This window comes from Ascaphus truei, chromosome 4 (assembly GCF_040206685.1).
Source record: "Ascaphus truei isolate aAscTru1 chromosome 4, aAscTru1.hap1, whole genome shotgun sequence".
NCBI lineage: Eukaryota > Metazoa > Chordata > Amphibia > Anura > Ascaphidae > Ascaphus > Ascaphus truei.
The window spans coordinates 260,008,397-260,025,256 of record NC_134486.1 but is presented as its reverse complement, the minus strand read 5'-3'; the positions used below and the strand labels follow the sequence as shown (position 1 = coordinate 260,025,256).

At 38.2% G+C, this 16,860-nt stretch overlaps 1 protein-coding gene across 12 annotated transcripts in view; it reads right to left on the bottom strand.

The window, feature by feature from the left end:
* The window catches only part of EYA4 (EYA transcriptional coactivator and phosphatase 4), a 301,887-nt gene that overhangs the window by 25,915 nt on the left and 259,112 nt on the right, over positions 1 to 16,860 (bottom strand). For all 12 annotated transcript variants that reach the window (XM_075597355.1, XM_075597361.1, XM_075597352.1 and 9 more), the window contains one exon: positions 13,690 to 13,773. In XM_075597355.1, the coding sequence (XP_075453470.1) occupies positions 13,690 to 13,773 (84 nt within the window). The remainder of the gene's footprint in view (positions 1 to 13,689; positions 13,774 to 16,860) is intronic.

The window sequence follows — 16,860 nt, the reverse complement described above, 5'->3', positions numbered from 1 at the left end:
TAAATGGGTAGTCGTTAAAACATTGTTAGAAAACACATTAATCAGTGTATACCCTTGGGTAATAAATATAAAAGAAACAAGTCTAAACCAATGTGGCTAAATAAACAGGTAGGCGAGGAAATGAAAAAGAAGAGGCAAGCATTTAGATTATTAAAGTCAGAAGGGACGGAGGCATCGGATCAGAATTATAAGGAATGTAACAAAAGTTGCATAAGGGCAAACAAATTAGCAAAAATTAATAATTAAAAAAGGATTGCAATAGAAAGTACGATCAACCCTAAAAAGTTCTTTAAGTACCTTAATAACAAAAAATTAGAAAGGAAAATATAGGACCCTTTCAGTGTGAGACGGGCAGGCAAATTACTGGAGATAAAGACAACGCAGAGGTATTATACACATTATTTTCCTCTGTATTTACTAGGGAAGACTCAATTGCAAAAGTAGTGTCACAGGAGGAAGCCACAACCTCTATATTAACAAACAAAGAGGTTCATATGCGGCTTGATAAAAATGTAAGTAAAGGCTCCTGGCCCCAATGACATAAATCCAAGAGATCTTAAGGAGTTACGCTCAGTAATAGCCACCAAACCATTACATTTAATATTCAAGGACTCATTTCCACAGGCCCTGTACCGCAATATTGGCTTAAAGCAGATGTGGTACCTATATTTAAAAGGGGAGCTAGATTACAACCGGGGAATTACAGACCTGCAAGCCTTACATCAATAGTGGGGAAGCTACTTGAAGGTTTAGAACGGGATAATATTCAGGAAAACCTAATGGAAACCAAAATTATTAGTAAAAGTCAGCATGGATTTATGAAGGATATCTCGTGCCAAAATAACCTTATCAGTTTCGTTGAGGAGGTAAGTAGGAATTTAGACCAGGGTATTGCAATTTTATGTGGTCTAAAGTACTTACAGTAGATTTTGAAAGGCTTTTGATACGGTTCCACACAAGAGGTTAGTGTACAAAATAAAGCAAATTGGCTGAAGGAAAGACAACAGAGAGTTGTAATAAATTAAACTTTATCCGGTTGGGTTAAACGTTTGAGTGGAATGCCACAAGGATCGGTACGGGAAAACCTGCTTTTTAACTTGTTTAATAATGACTTTGAGATTGGCAAATAGCGCAAAGTTTCAATCTTTGCTGATGACATTTGGGAAACAAAAAAAGAAACAGGCAATTTACTAATTAAATGGGGATAAATTAGGAGAATCCTTGATGGAGAAGAATGTAGGATTGCTTGTAAACAGCAGACATTATGGAACTAGAAAAAGTGCAGAGAAGGGTCACCAAGAGGCTAGCTAAATTAGATTTGTTTACATTAGAAAAGAGGTGTCCAAGAGGGGATATGATAACTACATACAAATATATTCTCGCACAATACAAGAAGCTTTCAAAAGAAATATTCATCCCACGGGCAGTACAAACGACACAGGGTCATACCTTAAGGTTGGAGCAAAAGAGAATTCAACAGCAACAAAGGAAAGGCTACTTTACAGTAAGGGCAGTTAAAATGTGGAGTGCATTACCCATGGAAACTGTGATGACAGATAGAATAGATATCTTCGAAAAAAGGTTGGACTTCTTTTTAGAAAGGAAATGTACACAGGGATATACCAAATAACCTAATGGGAAGGATATTGATCCAGGGAGTAATATGATGGCCAACATTTGGAGTCAGGAAGGAATTTATTTTTTCCCTTATGAGAGATCATTAGATTATATGTCACTGGGGTTTTTTGTTTGCCTTCATATGGATCAATATACTGTAAGTACAAATATAGGATAAAGTATCTGTCGTCTAAATTTAGCATAGTTTGAACTTGATGGATGTATGTCTTTTTTCAACCTCATCTACTATTTACTATGTAACCAATTACCTACATTATACCCATTCACTAGCATTAGTGTATTATTGTTTGTTAGCATAATATTACCCAGACTAGGGTGCCATCAACTGATATATTCAGTATGGGTGGTAACAGTGTGTTTTTTAATTTCAAATGTTGAACCTCAGTGAAAAACTTGTTAAAATTCTAGAGCTCTTCTACTTGTTTTGCATTGCGGTTCACACTTATGACTCAATCTTTTGTGACATCACCACCAAAATTGGTCTCTTCAGCTCTTCTTCGGCTTTTACCAAGATAGTTCCAGAAACAACACACTCTAGAGGTGGTTAACCAAATGCCTACAATGTCTCTATCCAAATATTGACCACAGAAACGGCACCAAGAAAATTAAAAATACTTCTCTTGGATGTGATTTCAGAAAAAATGTGATGGGCAAGCTCAAGCTAAGAACAGCCAATAACTTAAGCTTTATTATGTTTAGGATTATGTAATTGTGAAAAATAAAGAATATGAAACATCTTATAGTAATGTGGTTGTGTGTTAGCCTAAATAAAATAAAATTATTTTTGCTGCAGACTTGTTTCATAGCAAATTGTGTTGCTGTATTTGATTAATTTACATATTGAAAATAATTTAATACGCAGGGGATGTGATCAATGTAAAGGTAAATGTGGTAAAAATCAATAAAAAAGAAGAAAAAACACAGTGATCCACAGCTAGACCCCGGATAACCATGGCCACCTATCTGGGAAGCAAATTGGCTGGAACAGCTAAGCAGAAGAGAGCTGAGAAAAGTGAGAAGAAAACAGAATCTCCTAAAATGGCCCCTGTCACAAGAGTTACAAAGCAGTAGGGAGATATAGAGGAAAATTAACAGATTACAGCCCTTAAAGAGACATACTTTGAATATGCTACTACGGCTAAAGCGCTTGCAAGAGAGTTAATGCCTTCATTATATAAGAGGTTTGACTCCCTGCAAAAGTCCTTAGAAGATTTTAAAGAGGAACTCTCCTTGCAAAATGTAAGATTGAGGGAGGTGGAGACCAGAGTGGGAGATTTGCAAGATGATCTGGGAGAAACTCAGAAGTCCAGGAACTAAAAAAGAAAAATCAAGCCTTGGAGGAAAAGGTAGATAATCTTGAAAATAAATCGAGGAGGAACCTTATAAGAATTATTGGGATACCGGAGTCTGTAAAACCATATCAACTTATGGATTTCTGCTCAAAATGGCTCCTGGAGATTTTGAGGTTACCGTTGGATCTGGCTACCATCAAAGTAGAAAGAGGCCATAGGCTGGGTCAAGCAAAATATCAAGGAGAAAGACCAAGAGCAGTGATGACTAAGTTGCTGGACTTTAGTGAAAAAAATAGACTTCTGTGAGCTTACAAGGACTCAGGAGGAATTGCATACGAGGGATCCAAAATATTAATTTTCCAGGACTATTCGGTGGCAGTCTCTAACAAAAGGAGAGTGTTTGGAAAACTTTGTAGCTCTTTGTTTCAACAAAACAAGAGATTTACTTTGGAGTTTCCAGCCACTCTGTGACTTTTTATGGTGAAAGGAGTAAAAATCTTCACTGAGGCAAGGGTAGCTGAAAAGTACACTCGTGAGCACCACAAAGATATTGAAGACAGGTGAGTGGAACGAGATCAGAGGCGTGTGCAGGATCATCATTCACCAACCGGAGAAAGAGGTCTCAGTGAGGATACGACGTAGAGATGATTGCAGCAGAAGATACCTTGTTTAAGTATCAAGACTTAATTATAGATCTTTTTGTTATAAGGAGTATATATGGGGGCTGACTTCTCCAACTGCTCCTATATAGTTTGAGACTCTATGTAGATTTTAATATGTTCAATATTTGTAGGGTTAATTTTGCCAGAAATTATTGCAAATATAGCAAGTTGCTATAATATAATTATAAATAGTTCAATGTGTTAGAATTAGATTTGACCAGTGCACTGTATTGTTCAGTAAGTAGAAGGGCGGGGCTGGGGGAAGCTGACGGGAAAATAAAACTGGATAGAATTTGTACTTATGGAAAAAATGGAAGTCAACATATGTTAAGATTTCTGTTATTTGCTGTGTTTTTTTGGGGTTAGTTTTGTGTTCTTTTGTTTTTCTTTTTGTTATGTATTTTACATGCCACACTTGGCTGTTTATCCACACGGTCTCTCAATTGTGCTAAGAATTATGAATAGCTCCACTGGGTATATCCTTTGCGAGTGTAAGTTCCCTATGAGAATTATTTCATGGAATGTTAAAGGAATAATTCCCCTATTAAAAGAAATAAAATTCTGAAGCACCTTAAGCGTCTTAAAGTTGAAGTTGCATTGATCCAGGAAACTCATGTACTGTAGATGAGACAGAAAGTGAAACATTTTGAGAGACTGGGTGGGTAAATGTATATATTCCCCGGCAGTAGGGAAAAAAGGAGGAGTAGCAATCTTAATAAACAAATCTTTGCCATATGAAGTTATCTCCACTGGATGGGATGTGGAGGGAAGTGTGGTACACTGCGTTGTCAGAATATATAATGACAAATTAAAAATATATAATGTCTATGGCCCAAATGAATATGATCAAAATGTTGTCCAAACTCTGATGGATACTATAGTCGCTGGAAAAGACAGTAATTTGATAGTAGGAGGGGATTTTAATTGGGTAATGGATCCATTTATGGATAAATCAGTTTAGATTCAAGGGAAATCAAGGTTAAAATTGGTGCCAAAAGGCACACAGGGGTTTAAGGATATTTTGGATTTGGAAGACTGCTGCCGAATGTTTAACCCTTTGGAAAGACAATACATTTTTTCCCCACACCCACATAATTAATTCTCCAGAATAGATTATAATTTTGCCAATAGTTAGGTAATGGGGAAGGTCACAGATACTGAAATAGAAGATATAATCATCTCGGATCATGCCCCAGTATGGGTGGAGGTAATATGGGACAAAGAGCGCATGGAGATACAATATAGAGATTTCCATCTTACTTGTATAATAACAAAGAATTTAAAGCATTTCTTCGAAATAATTGGTTTTATTTTATGGAAACTAATGTGGCTCATTGCAACTCAGCAAGGGTTATTTTGGGATACTTGGAAGGCAGTTTTAAGAGGGAAAATAATTGCAGGCTTCTTTTCAGATATGGAGAGACAAGGGAATTAGAACTCTGGGCTAGTTGGTGAATGTGAACAGTGGTAGGTTCTTGACATTCCAAGAACTGAAAGAACAAATGGGACTGCCTCAACCACATCACTTCCCTTATATACAAGAAATGCATTATTGCAAGAGTATGGAAAGCTATAAATCAGATCTATTGGGAATAGATGCTTTTTGATGCTTTTTTAAGGATGATTATACAGTAGTACCAAATATTCTATCTCAGATTTATATGATTGGATTAGGGACAAGAACTATCTAAGAAAGGAAAGATCGAATAAAAATGTTCACTAGGTGGGAAAAAGATTTTTCAGGAATTGAAGGAGTTGATCTGTTACTCAAAGGGTTAACTCAGGTTAGGAAAATTATAATTTGTGAGAAGTGGAGAGATGCACTATAAAATACGGCATAGGGTTTATTATGCTTTCGATATCAATTATAAGGGGATTAAGAAATCTAAAAAATAAGTGCCCAAAGTGCTCCCAAGAAAAAACAGATTTAAAACACTGTTTGTGGGATTGTCTGGTTATTTCTGATTTTTGGGATCAAGTTCTGCAGTATATACAGTACAAGAAGTTATTGGGGTAACTACAATAAAAGAGCCCTTAGCCCCTTGCGGTTTGGAAATATGGAAAGTTGGAAAGAGGTCAATGTTAGGAACAATGTCCCAAGGCTATCAGAGATTGTCCTGCTTGCAGCAAGGAAAACAGTGATGGTGAAATGGATAAAGCCTGAACCCCCCACTTTAGATATTTAAAACGATTATCTGAATAAATGTATGAAGATGTATGATGATGGACAAATTAGAAGCTGAGACGAATAAAGAATTAAGAACGAGAATTTTTATTTTTTAAATGGGGAAAGTTTATTGATACTATGTCGCAACAAGATAGGGATTCAATCATACAGACATTTGAGCATACCTCTTGGGGTCTCCTCAGACTAATTGTGATGGGACACAGATAATTTCACCCTTGAGGAAATATGATAGTATATTGTTGAATGGGGAATCTTATACCAGATTTTGTTAGGAGGATGTGTGGTGATAGCGTTGATGTTAATCTTTGAAAATGCTATTATCTGTTTTCTCTTTTTATTATTATTTGTGCCTTCTGCGTGAAACGCGTTAGAGTAAATCTGTTTTTTAGCAGCAAGTTTATATTTGGACCCCGTTTTTTCTTGCAAGGAGCAGCGCTCTCCACTTACTTGTGGCGCAGGTGATTTCCACTTATTCATCTGACTGAAGAAGCACAGCCACGGAGTCCTGACAGGACAGGTACAGTGAGTAATGTCATTCTCTGCTGATGCAGAAACTACCTCATCTTTTTGGATATGGGATTTTTGATTATGGATCTCTGTATATATAAGTGTGTTTATACTGTATAGTTTCCATTACAGAGATAAATGCGGAGGGAGCAGGACGTTTATGCTTGATCTGGGTCCCAGTGGGATTGTGCCCTGACCTACCTCCCCCTCCTTGTCCTCCCTCCTCCTCAATGTGGATTAAATATAACCTGAACTGTTATTCTATGGTTGTATGTGCAAGCGATTTGCAATACGTCATTTTCTATTATAATAGAGGGACATCCCACTTATACCCCTACGGGGACCAATCAATTACTTCATACCTGCATCCCATAGGTTGGCACTACTGCTTATTATTATCATTACACATGTAATTGATGCACTTGTGGAAATATATTCTCTCTATACCTGTTCTTACTATATAGCACTGGTTAAGAACCATTTGGTTCTAATTTATCAAATTGAACCCTAAGAAGTTTAAGCAATAGAAAAATAAAGAAATCATGTGAACAACACTTGTGTTTAATGTGTAGAAACAATATATATTACAAGTATGGCTAATCAATACTCAAACTCAAGACCAAAGGTGAAAAAAATAAATGATGTATCCATTGTCCTAAGTGTTGGCAGCAGTGAGCCCAGAAGACCCACACTAAACTCAGGTGATAAAAATGTAGCAACATTGTGTGAAAAAGATAGTGCTATCTAACTGGGCTTTAGTCACGTCAGTTAGTATGACATCACCAGTAGTGACTTCAGTGATACTAAGTGGTAGTAGTGCTTAAAAGTATGCTGCAACAGTGGAGCTATCAGGCAGCTGGTTAAATTACTGCTAGAACTGCTGCCCTGAATAGCAGAGTTTGGGTTCTGATCATGTGCGGCCTGACCGTACCTTCTGTACTTCACAAAATGCCTTGGGACCTGGCTTGGGACCTGAACCTTGAGAAAGGTTTGCTGTGTTGGACCGAAACATTGAATCAATAAATATCAACCACTTGGGCCCTATTTTGGAGTACTACTCTTTTCGCTTCATATTTTTAGAACCTGGCTTGTCAGGGTAGGTCTTGTGGAAATCCTTTTAGGAGGTGTCGGGTATGCGTCATTTAAATATATTTTGCATATCCCGTTAGCATACAGTATCTCTCAGGTGTGCTCCTTTTTGAGCAACAGTCTCTCTTCACATGTTGTTTGAAGTGAGTTTTTAAGGGATATAGTGCTTGGGACGCTAATAAAATAGGTCTGTCACTCTCATAGAAAAAAACATCAATTTGACTTTTTGCGACCTAGAAAATTGGCGGATGAAAGGGAACTTGCAAATCTCTGGCACATTCAAATTTACGTGAAAATTTCACCCATTTCTAGCTGTGTCATGATCAGATAGAGCTAAGCAAAGGGACATCTTTTAGCGATAAGACCAAGAGTGTCACCTACATTTCAGCTTTTCTAAAGCTAGCTGAGTTGGTGGCACTGCTGATTTAAGATCCAGCTTAATGGCTTTTAAAGAGAACATTTTAATTAAAATGTCACCCCCAGTATGGCTGTGATACTAATAAATGAACTGTGATCACAGAAAAATTAGATATATGAGTGGACTTCACAAAGTATTATTTTGTGGTAATGGCCTCCATTGAGATGTGCCAATTAATTCAAATGCCTTTCAGCATTAGATAATATACAATATTCTTTCTTATGATAATGCAACTTTTATCGTTCATTATGGCTATACAGGTACAGGGTGACAGGGTTAAAAGTTTAGCACTGAACAAAATAATTGAATATGCCAACTGGTGTTCAGCTGCAAAAACCATCATCAGCAATAGGTCATAATGGGTCACATACCAGCATTCATGATTCGTTACTCCAGCAAATAGCTATAAATAGAAGTATGGAAGCATTATGTGTCAACACAGTCAATGTATCAGTCTTTGCATTTATATGCATGCATTTTAAATTCCAGTGGTATAAACAGAAATTAAACCCCACAGTATAAAGAGTATATTTATAAAATGCACCTAAATGGGCTAAATATATGATAATTGTGGAAGTTTTGGACTACAACCTTACATTCCCATATAAATTCAAGAAAGCTATTTAATGGAGTGTGGTGCTCTATACAGAATGTATAAATCTATATTTTCTTGACTGTGTTTTTCTTCTGTGGACTTTACAAACAGGTGCAACATCCGGTTTCCATTTTTGAAGGAGCATTTTGATACTTTCATTGTCTTGGGAATATTAATAAAAGCATTGTAGAGTAATTCTAAGAGGCAATAATAAGGTGAAATACAGATGTACTAGAAGTCGTTATTGCTCCCACTGGTGTTTTTCAGCAGAACACACAATGCTCCAGCAGGAACAACTGCCATTAGAAATGCATTAGCCGGGTGCCAAAAAAGGGACGGGGATTAGTGACAATGCGCGGGGCTACAGTAATGCCGGCTCCATCAGTTTTAGGTGTCTATCAAAAGAGAGATTGAAGTCGATTGTGGTAAGAACAATTAAAGCGAGTAAATGAGAAATGATGCGTTATACTAACAATTCAAAGTTATTCAGGTAGCAAAACTGCCTGCTTATTCTTTAACACTTGTACAGTTACACTGGTGAGTTCCATGGAAGTCAGCAAACTATGTTTTTTCCTGCAAATAATTATTGAGACCTCATATCTCATCTTACTTCTTATTTCTCGATACCAAAATCACTATTATGACATCACACACAGCTATGTGATCTTATCAGGATGGGCAGGTTGACAAGTTTCAAATCAAACCTCTCAAATGTAAACGTTAAAAGCAAAAACACTACTGAAAGTGCCTACCCTTATTTATTTGTGGTATCATAAGGTTTGGGTAGTTCCTCTGTTGGATTGTATTTCTAAAATGACTATATTAGCTTGTTTCAGTATTTCTGTAGTCCATGCTATTTTAGATCTTTTTGTTTAACGCCATAATTCACCTACAAATCTGTGGAGGACTGGGGCTACATGCTATAGGGAGAGATATTTACTGGGAGAGAAGCTGCTACTTAACATATATACCTATGTACTGTTGGGTGAGTTGTTTGTTTCACTGTTGTTTGCTGTGGTTCAGCTTGCCTGGCAAAATGCAATCAGGTGGACGATGACACCAACATTGTATAAACCACAGTATTACATTCGCTAAGCCAGAGCAAGCACATTTCTTTGTTCTGGCTGAGCAGAATTGGCTACATCTCTAGTACTTACTACTAGAGTAGGACATTTCGATTGTTTCTACATCTCCATTTTTGCTCCAATTTTGACCATTGTATGTCAGCATGATATAGTATTTGGAAAGTGCCAATAGTAAGAAATAGAGAGACGTTAAATTACATACTGTATATTACAATGTGATGCCTCAAATTCTGTGCCTTGGGTCATTTTCCCGTCTTTTCTTAATCAAAAAACAAGGTTTTAGCTGATATCTGTTTTGTTCTATCTGCATAATTCGAATATACTCTGACCAGATTTCATCTGAATGACACGCTAAAGGAATGGAAATCTAGTATAATTTGCCAAAAACTTTAAGAATGGGAAAAGCTAAACTGTTCCAATATTGTAATTAGCGCAATTAGCACCGAAAATGACTTAATTTGAACTGTAAACAGCTCATTACAAAATAACTCAAAAGTAGCAGTGGAAGATACAACAGAAAGTTGGGTAACGATCAGTTAAGGTTGCTGCTGGCTTATAGCTAGGAGTTTGTAATTACAGTAACTAGAATTCCCTCATATCATGTAATTTCACCTTAAATGACAATATTATGAAATTATGAATGATTAAAGTGACAAAACTTAATATCAGGCATCTTGATATAAAAAAAATGGTGTGTCCAGAGCACGCCCGTTCTTTGTTTTTTTGTCAATTAAATTGTATTTTAATTCTTATAATTTTGATTGAATTAACATTTTTTGAGAGTAGTTTTATTTATTTGTTTTTTCAGCAGAAATTGCAATACATTATACAAATGACTTATGATCACAAAATTAAGATACATATATTTTGGATTTAAAAGGATGTAAATGCTGTTACTCTCTAAAGTCTTTCATTCAAATAAAATCATAATAATCAAATTACAATTTCAGTGACAGATGTACACAAAAGGATACAGGGAAGGTTCTCCTTCAGCTGAGCAGCAGCGACAGTTTGGGCCAGTACATTTTCCAATACTTTCGGCCTCTCACTGCGGTTCACCGACTACCATATCACTGCGAATTTCTCGACTCGTTACACTATATTTGCACATTTAGGTAGCGCCACAGTGTCCTCACTTTCTAATTTCAGTGACAGAACAGAAACAAGTTTGAGTTAGAATGCGCGTGTTTGGCACATAGCCCCCCTTTTTTTATAAGCATTACAGTGAATATATTATATATAAAATGTATGTGTTATGTGTGTATTCTAGCGCTGGCTGTGGAGGCTTTCAGTGTGCATGTGCGCCGTGCACTGTGTTGTTCAGCTGGCTTTCGCGCATGTGTGTGTTATGTGTGTGTGTATGTGTTATGTGTGTGTTGTGTGTGTATGTGGTGTTGTGTGTATGTGTGTGTGAGTTGTGTTATGTGTGTGTGTATATGTGTATGTGTGTGTTATATATGTGTGGGTTATGTGTGTGGGTGTGTGTATGCATGTGTATGTGTGTATGTGTGTATGTGTGTGTGTTTTATGTGTGTGCTTGTTTGTGTGTTTTGTAGTGCTGGCTGTGGTGGCTGTCAGTGCGCATGCGTGCCATGCACTGTGTTGTTCAGATTGCTTTCGTGCATGCGTGCCATGAGCTGAGGGGCTTCAGCTGCTTCTACGCATGCGTGCCGTGCTAATCTGGCAACTTCTGTGCATGTGTGCTGCGCGCTGAGTGGCTCCAGCTGATTCTGTTAATACAAGTGTTGCCAGTGGAGGTGCAGAAGTGTAGAGTAGCATGCACGCGCTCATGCATACGCATGGCAGTAAAAAAATTTCGTCCCCATTCAGCTAGTTCAGTCCTATGAGATTTTGTTTTGTGGTAGGTGCCAGCAAAAAAGTTTCACTTCAAAAAGTGAGTCATGATTGTCCTATCTCAAATGAGATATCTATATGCATAAATTCAAGCAGCATACATATACACATTGAAAGACCATTCAAGCTAGATATATCAATAGGTCAGATTATATTAATTGTTTTGGGCAGGACATTTTGTTTACAGTTAATAATACTAGAATCCTTCCCAAAAGTAATGAATGATTACTGTGTTGCCAATGTAGTGCTGTGCAGGCACAATGAATCTCTGCCCAAAAGAGTTTAACATCTAATTTACTGTATCTCAAATGCAGGGAGATACCGGTAAAGTGACCTGTCAGGATCACCAATAGAGAGCTAGGTTCACCCGCATCAAATGAAGTATTCTTACCAGTAAACTACTCTTAAAGGTGCTTCAATCACGTGTACAATCTAAGTATTACTGAGTATAACCTTCCTGTATTCTATGACACTAGTTATGATATACAGTAAAGAAAGCAGGCACTCCCTATGGACTGACGGTTAAAATACACAAAGGCAAGCTAGGCAACAACAGCAGGTGTCTGAATGCTCAAGCCTCCTGGAGGAGTGTCTCCATGGTTCTGAGGGCCTTCATTCCAGAAACATACCACATTTGCTAAGCCAAGAGCAGTGCTTCCAGGAATACCATCATAGCATAGATGTCACTAGCTAAAGTATTGGTTGTAGCACTTATCAAACATTGCCACTGCAAGCCAGGGGTTTAGTAGTAGGATAGCCTTGTTCCTGAACGGCTTAAAGGACCGCAATATCAAAATAAAAATAAAACAGTTTGTAACTTTTGTGTGCAAACCGGACTCCAAACTCCACACAATCTGCAGCAATTCCACACTATGTTAAAGCAGGGAATAATCACATTGGCAGGAAAGAAGGAGTGGCTAAGTGAAGTAAGCTGACGTTTCTTAATGCATGGCTGAGCGAGTAAAGGCAGTGACAACAATGACACAAACTTTGAAGTGCGGGAAACTGATCAAAATTGTGGTATCAGCTCTTAGTGAACTTGGGCAAGTTATTTTATCAACCTGTGCCTCAGACACCAAAATTAGATTGTAAGATCTACAGGGCAGGAACTTATTTTGCCAGCAAAAAATCCAACCGTATGTACACGTGCTGTAGAATAAAAAACATCATTACATTAAAAGTACTAATTAATTTATTTATCGCTCACAAGGTGTAGTACACTTCTACTGAGCATTGGGGAACAGTTTCAAATTTTAATTGCCCTCTGGATGCTTTTGTAATAGAGATCCATACTTATTTTTTTTACATATATCAAAAAATGTATTACCAAGTAATAAGTTGTAATGAGAATTAAAACTGCAGGAAGCCATATTAATCTTTATAGTTCCCTAATAACAATCGACATGAAAGTGGAGCCCCTTCCACATTTCCTGCCTCCTATGCTTGGTCACGGTTAAGTGATCATCCAGAAGCACTCACATGACCGGAAGTCACTCTAAAGTAGAGTCTATTTTTTATTTACAGATATGTATGGTGCAAGAATGTACATACTCTGGATGTCTATAATGATATAGCCTGTCGTTTATGGGTTAATAACAAGCAGTGAATAGGTCACAGAGGATAGCTGCCATTTATAGCAAGACAACTGACATGACAATGTGTTACGTTATACAGATATGAACCTTGTGGATTGTGATGTAAATATATCTCAGGCATGAAAAAAGAAAGCACATCAGAAATAGAATAGGAATCAGGATTAGGGATTTTAATATTTGAGCTGCTATTCTGTGTGCTATGAAGCCTACTGAAAAAGTGAAGCATCACAAATTAAAAGTCTTTTTCATGTTATATAATTGATGTGCTGCTACTGTATGCAAAAAAAAAGGCTTTATTTCCACTGCTTATGGAAGCAGTGTATATAAAACAAGTCTTGCTTTTCTATACACTAAGGACACGACCACAAATAAAATGCTAGTACATTTTCAAACTGAAACACAAAAGCTGAGCTACACTGTAACAAAGAATGTTGTGTGAGAAGCGTAATAACAAATATGTGAGGAAATAATGCAGCAGTACAGTAGTTCCAAAGTTGCAGTAATCAGAGCTGTCATAAAACAGTTTTTAGAAAATCATAATGTGCTCTGTTAGCAGTCACCGCAGAAATATTTTTCACATCAGTACTGCTGTAAAACGAAAACTACTACATGACTTCAACATGATCAGTGTAAGGAAAGCATACGTTTGTGTAGAAGGCAACTTTATAAACGGTGAAAATGACCTGGACTATTAATATTTGAGTAATTAGGCAGTTTTAACGAGGATGATATTTGTATGTTAACATTTCATTACGGAGTGTCTCACCTTGCCATACTTTTGTGCAAATGTTCCGGTGAGTAGCGAATGAAAAATTATGATAGTTTCATCCAAGTCCCAAACAAACACCCTCTGGAAGTACAAAGATAAGACAAATAAGTAAGAGAACTGATGAAACAGAAATCTTTAGCAAGATCACATATATTTGGCTAACATGAAAACAATATCACTGTACATTATTTAAGGCAGTGGTTTCCAACCTTTTTTTGGTTAAGTGAAATGCTGAGGAACCCCCAACCATCTCTAAGGCTGCATCCATAAGGCTGGAAACAAACACCAGGACGCCAATGTGTTTGTGTATAGTGCAAGCGCATGTACAAGTGTGATGGGGTGACCGGAGCTTGGCGCGGCAACCAAGTTTGAATTTTCCGCACGACGGGCGGGTCACGTGAGTGGTTCGCCTAATGAGGGGAAACCAGCTCCATGACGTCGCGGCCGCGCCCCTCAACTCCCCCCCGGCACGCCCCCCATCACGCAAACATGCAGGCCCCAAATCTCAGCAAGTACAGGCATGTGACGTCACACTTTTGGTCGCGTGCTCCCGCGTTTGCACTGTGCACTGCCTGCACTGTATTGTAAATTCTTCTGTACTTCCTTCAATGTTCAAATGATCAGAAAATTGCAGGGAATCCTTTGGGGATACCCGGGGAACCCAATGGTTCCTAGGAACCCTGGTTGAAAAACACTGACTTAAGGTTTGACTTTTCACTTCGGTCCCAGAACACTGCTATTATTGAAGAAAAATGAATAAGAATATAAACGCCATAAACCTAGACTTAAATGAGAGTGGTTGTTTTTGTTTGGGTTCTGGATTTAAACAATTTTCATGTTTTGTATGTTTTGTTCCTTAAAAACTGTCTGGTTTTGATTTTAACTTTGTAAAAAAGTGATTCATTTTGGTTTAGACTTTTTTTTAAAAAAAATTCAATCCGTGGAATGAAATCTAGAGTCAAATTGCGACATCTTACAGTAAGTCTGAGCGGAATCTGCGGAATCCTCAGAATCCGCCAACAAACTCCGGCTATGCGGCTTCTGCGGGACCGCAGCACGGAATTCACCGGAATCCGTTCTGCAGAGTGCGAAACCAAAAGCATTTAGTTTGCCACTCCCACTTCCTGCCTGTTTGTCACACACTTTCGGGTGAGGGAAAAAAGAGGGTATGTGGGAGAGGGTGTGATGGTGAAGGGAGAGAGTGAGATTGAGAAAGCAAGATACTGTATATATATATATATATATATATATATATATATATACAATATATATATAGGACATATTACTGTATGCTCATTTGCATGTCTTAGACAGGTCTACAACCCCGCCTTCCACCATTATCATGAAAGGCGGGGTTGCAGACCTGTCTAAGACATGCAAATGAGCATACAGTAATATTTCCATTTGCTAAATACTGTACAGCTCAACCCTGTTATAATGTGATCCGGTACAACGCGAATTCGCTTACAACGCGATGCAAGCGTGGCTCCCAATTTTCAGATTTATGAATACTTTACAACACGATTATTGGTATCTTAAATACTTTATTGTACAATGCATACAATTATACATTATTTCTAACGCGATCCGCTTAAAACGCGATGTGATTCTTTGGACCCCAAGCACAGCGTTATAAGGGGGTTAAGCTGTATTTTGCTGTGGAAGGGTTTTGTCACTTTTTTTACACACCACAACTTAACTAAGAATATATATATATATATATATATATATATATATATATATATATATTTTTTTTTATTATTTTTTTTTAATTGTAGTAGATTGAAAGAGAGAGATAGATTGGAAAAAGAGAAAAATATATTTTTGTCTTATTTTAATTTTGAAAAATAATACATTAATATGTGTGGTGGCAGCAAGGGCAAGGCGGACTGTGAGGCTGAGGAGGAATTTTTCCACCTCAGGCTCAGTTGGCAGTGAGGGCGAAACAGCAAGGGCAGCGGTCGGCATACCAATGGATGTTTCTACTAGTACCACCTATAGGCATTTCTGCGTTACTGTAATACTGTGGCTGCTGGAATCCTAGTTGCTGCTGCTGCTCCTACAGCTGTTCACCCTCTGTCAGAGGAACAGGTTGTGTTGGCAAGTAGCTTTGTCATACGGGAAGAAGGTAGGATGAAGGATTTGCAGGCTTTTGCCTATTTATTGGTGAGTGAGTTTTTGTCAGGGCCACCATTTGTCAGAAAGGCTGAGGGTGACATTGGTGGAACAATGAAGCTTTGCTGGAAGCATTTTGGCAGGGGCTTTCTGAGGGATTAAAGGATGAACTAACTTGCCGGGACACCCGCAAAGACCTGGACCTGCTCCTTCTGGTTTCACTCTTCTGGTGTCCAGCTTAAATTTTCACTCAAGCTATTGTGGATTCAGGAGCTGCAGGGAATTTCATTGACCACACATTTGCGGAACGCCACTCACTTCTTGTCCATACTAGGGAGATTCTGATAGCAATAGTGGCTATTGATGGAAGACCTCTGATACCTGGGACCATCACTCTTGAGACGAATCCTTTGCTGGTTACAGTTGGGGCACTTCACAGAGTCAATATAACTCTACGTCATTTGCTCTCCCTCGACTCCAGTGGATCTAGGACTTCCCTGGCTGTGGCACCACAACCCTAAGATCGATTGGGCAACCAATCTAGTGACAGCCTGGGGACAACATTGCCATGGACCTTGTCTTCCGGTGTCTCGCACCATCTCTGAGGTTCGGCTACCTATTGAGACTTCCTCATCATGCCTTCCAGTTTGTTACCAGGAGTTTGCCGACATATTCGACAAAAAACAGGCAGAGTTACAGCCACACAGACCTTATGATTGTGCAGTCAATCTAGTCCCAGGGGCCATCCCTCCTCGTGGCCGCACCTACCCCCTTTCAGAACCAGAAACCAAGGCTATGCGTGAATACATTTCGGAGAACCTTCAGCGTGGGTTTATTCGCAAATCAAGTTCTCCTGCTGGTGCGGGTTTCTTCTTCGTTTCCAAAAAGACGGTTCTCTCAGGCCATGTATCGACTAAATAAAATCACTGTAAAGAACCAATATCTGCTACCTCTCATTCCTGAAATGTTCGACCGCTTACGCAAGGCTACGATCTTCATCAAACTGGATCTTCAAGGAGCCTACAATGTGATTCGGATCAGAGAGGGTGATGA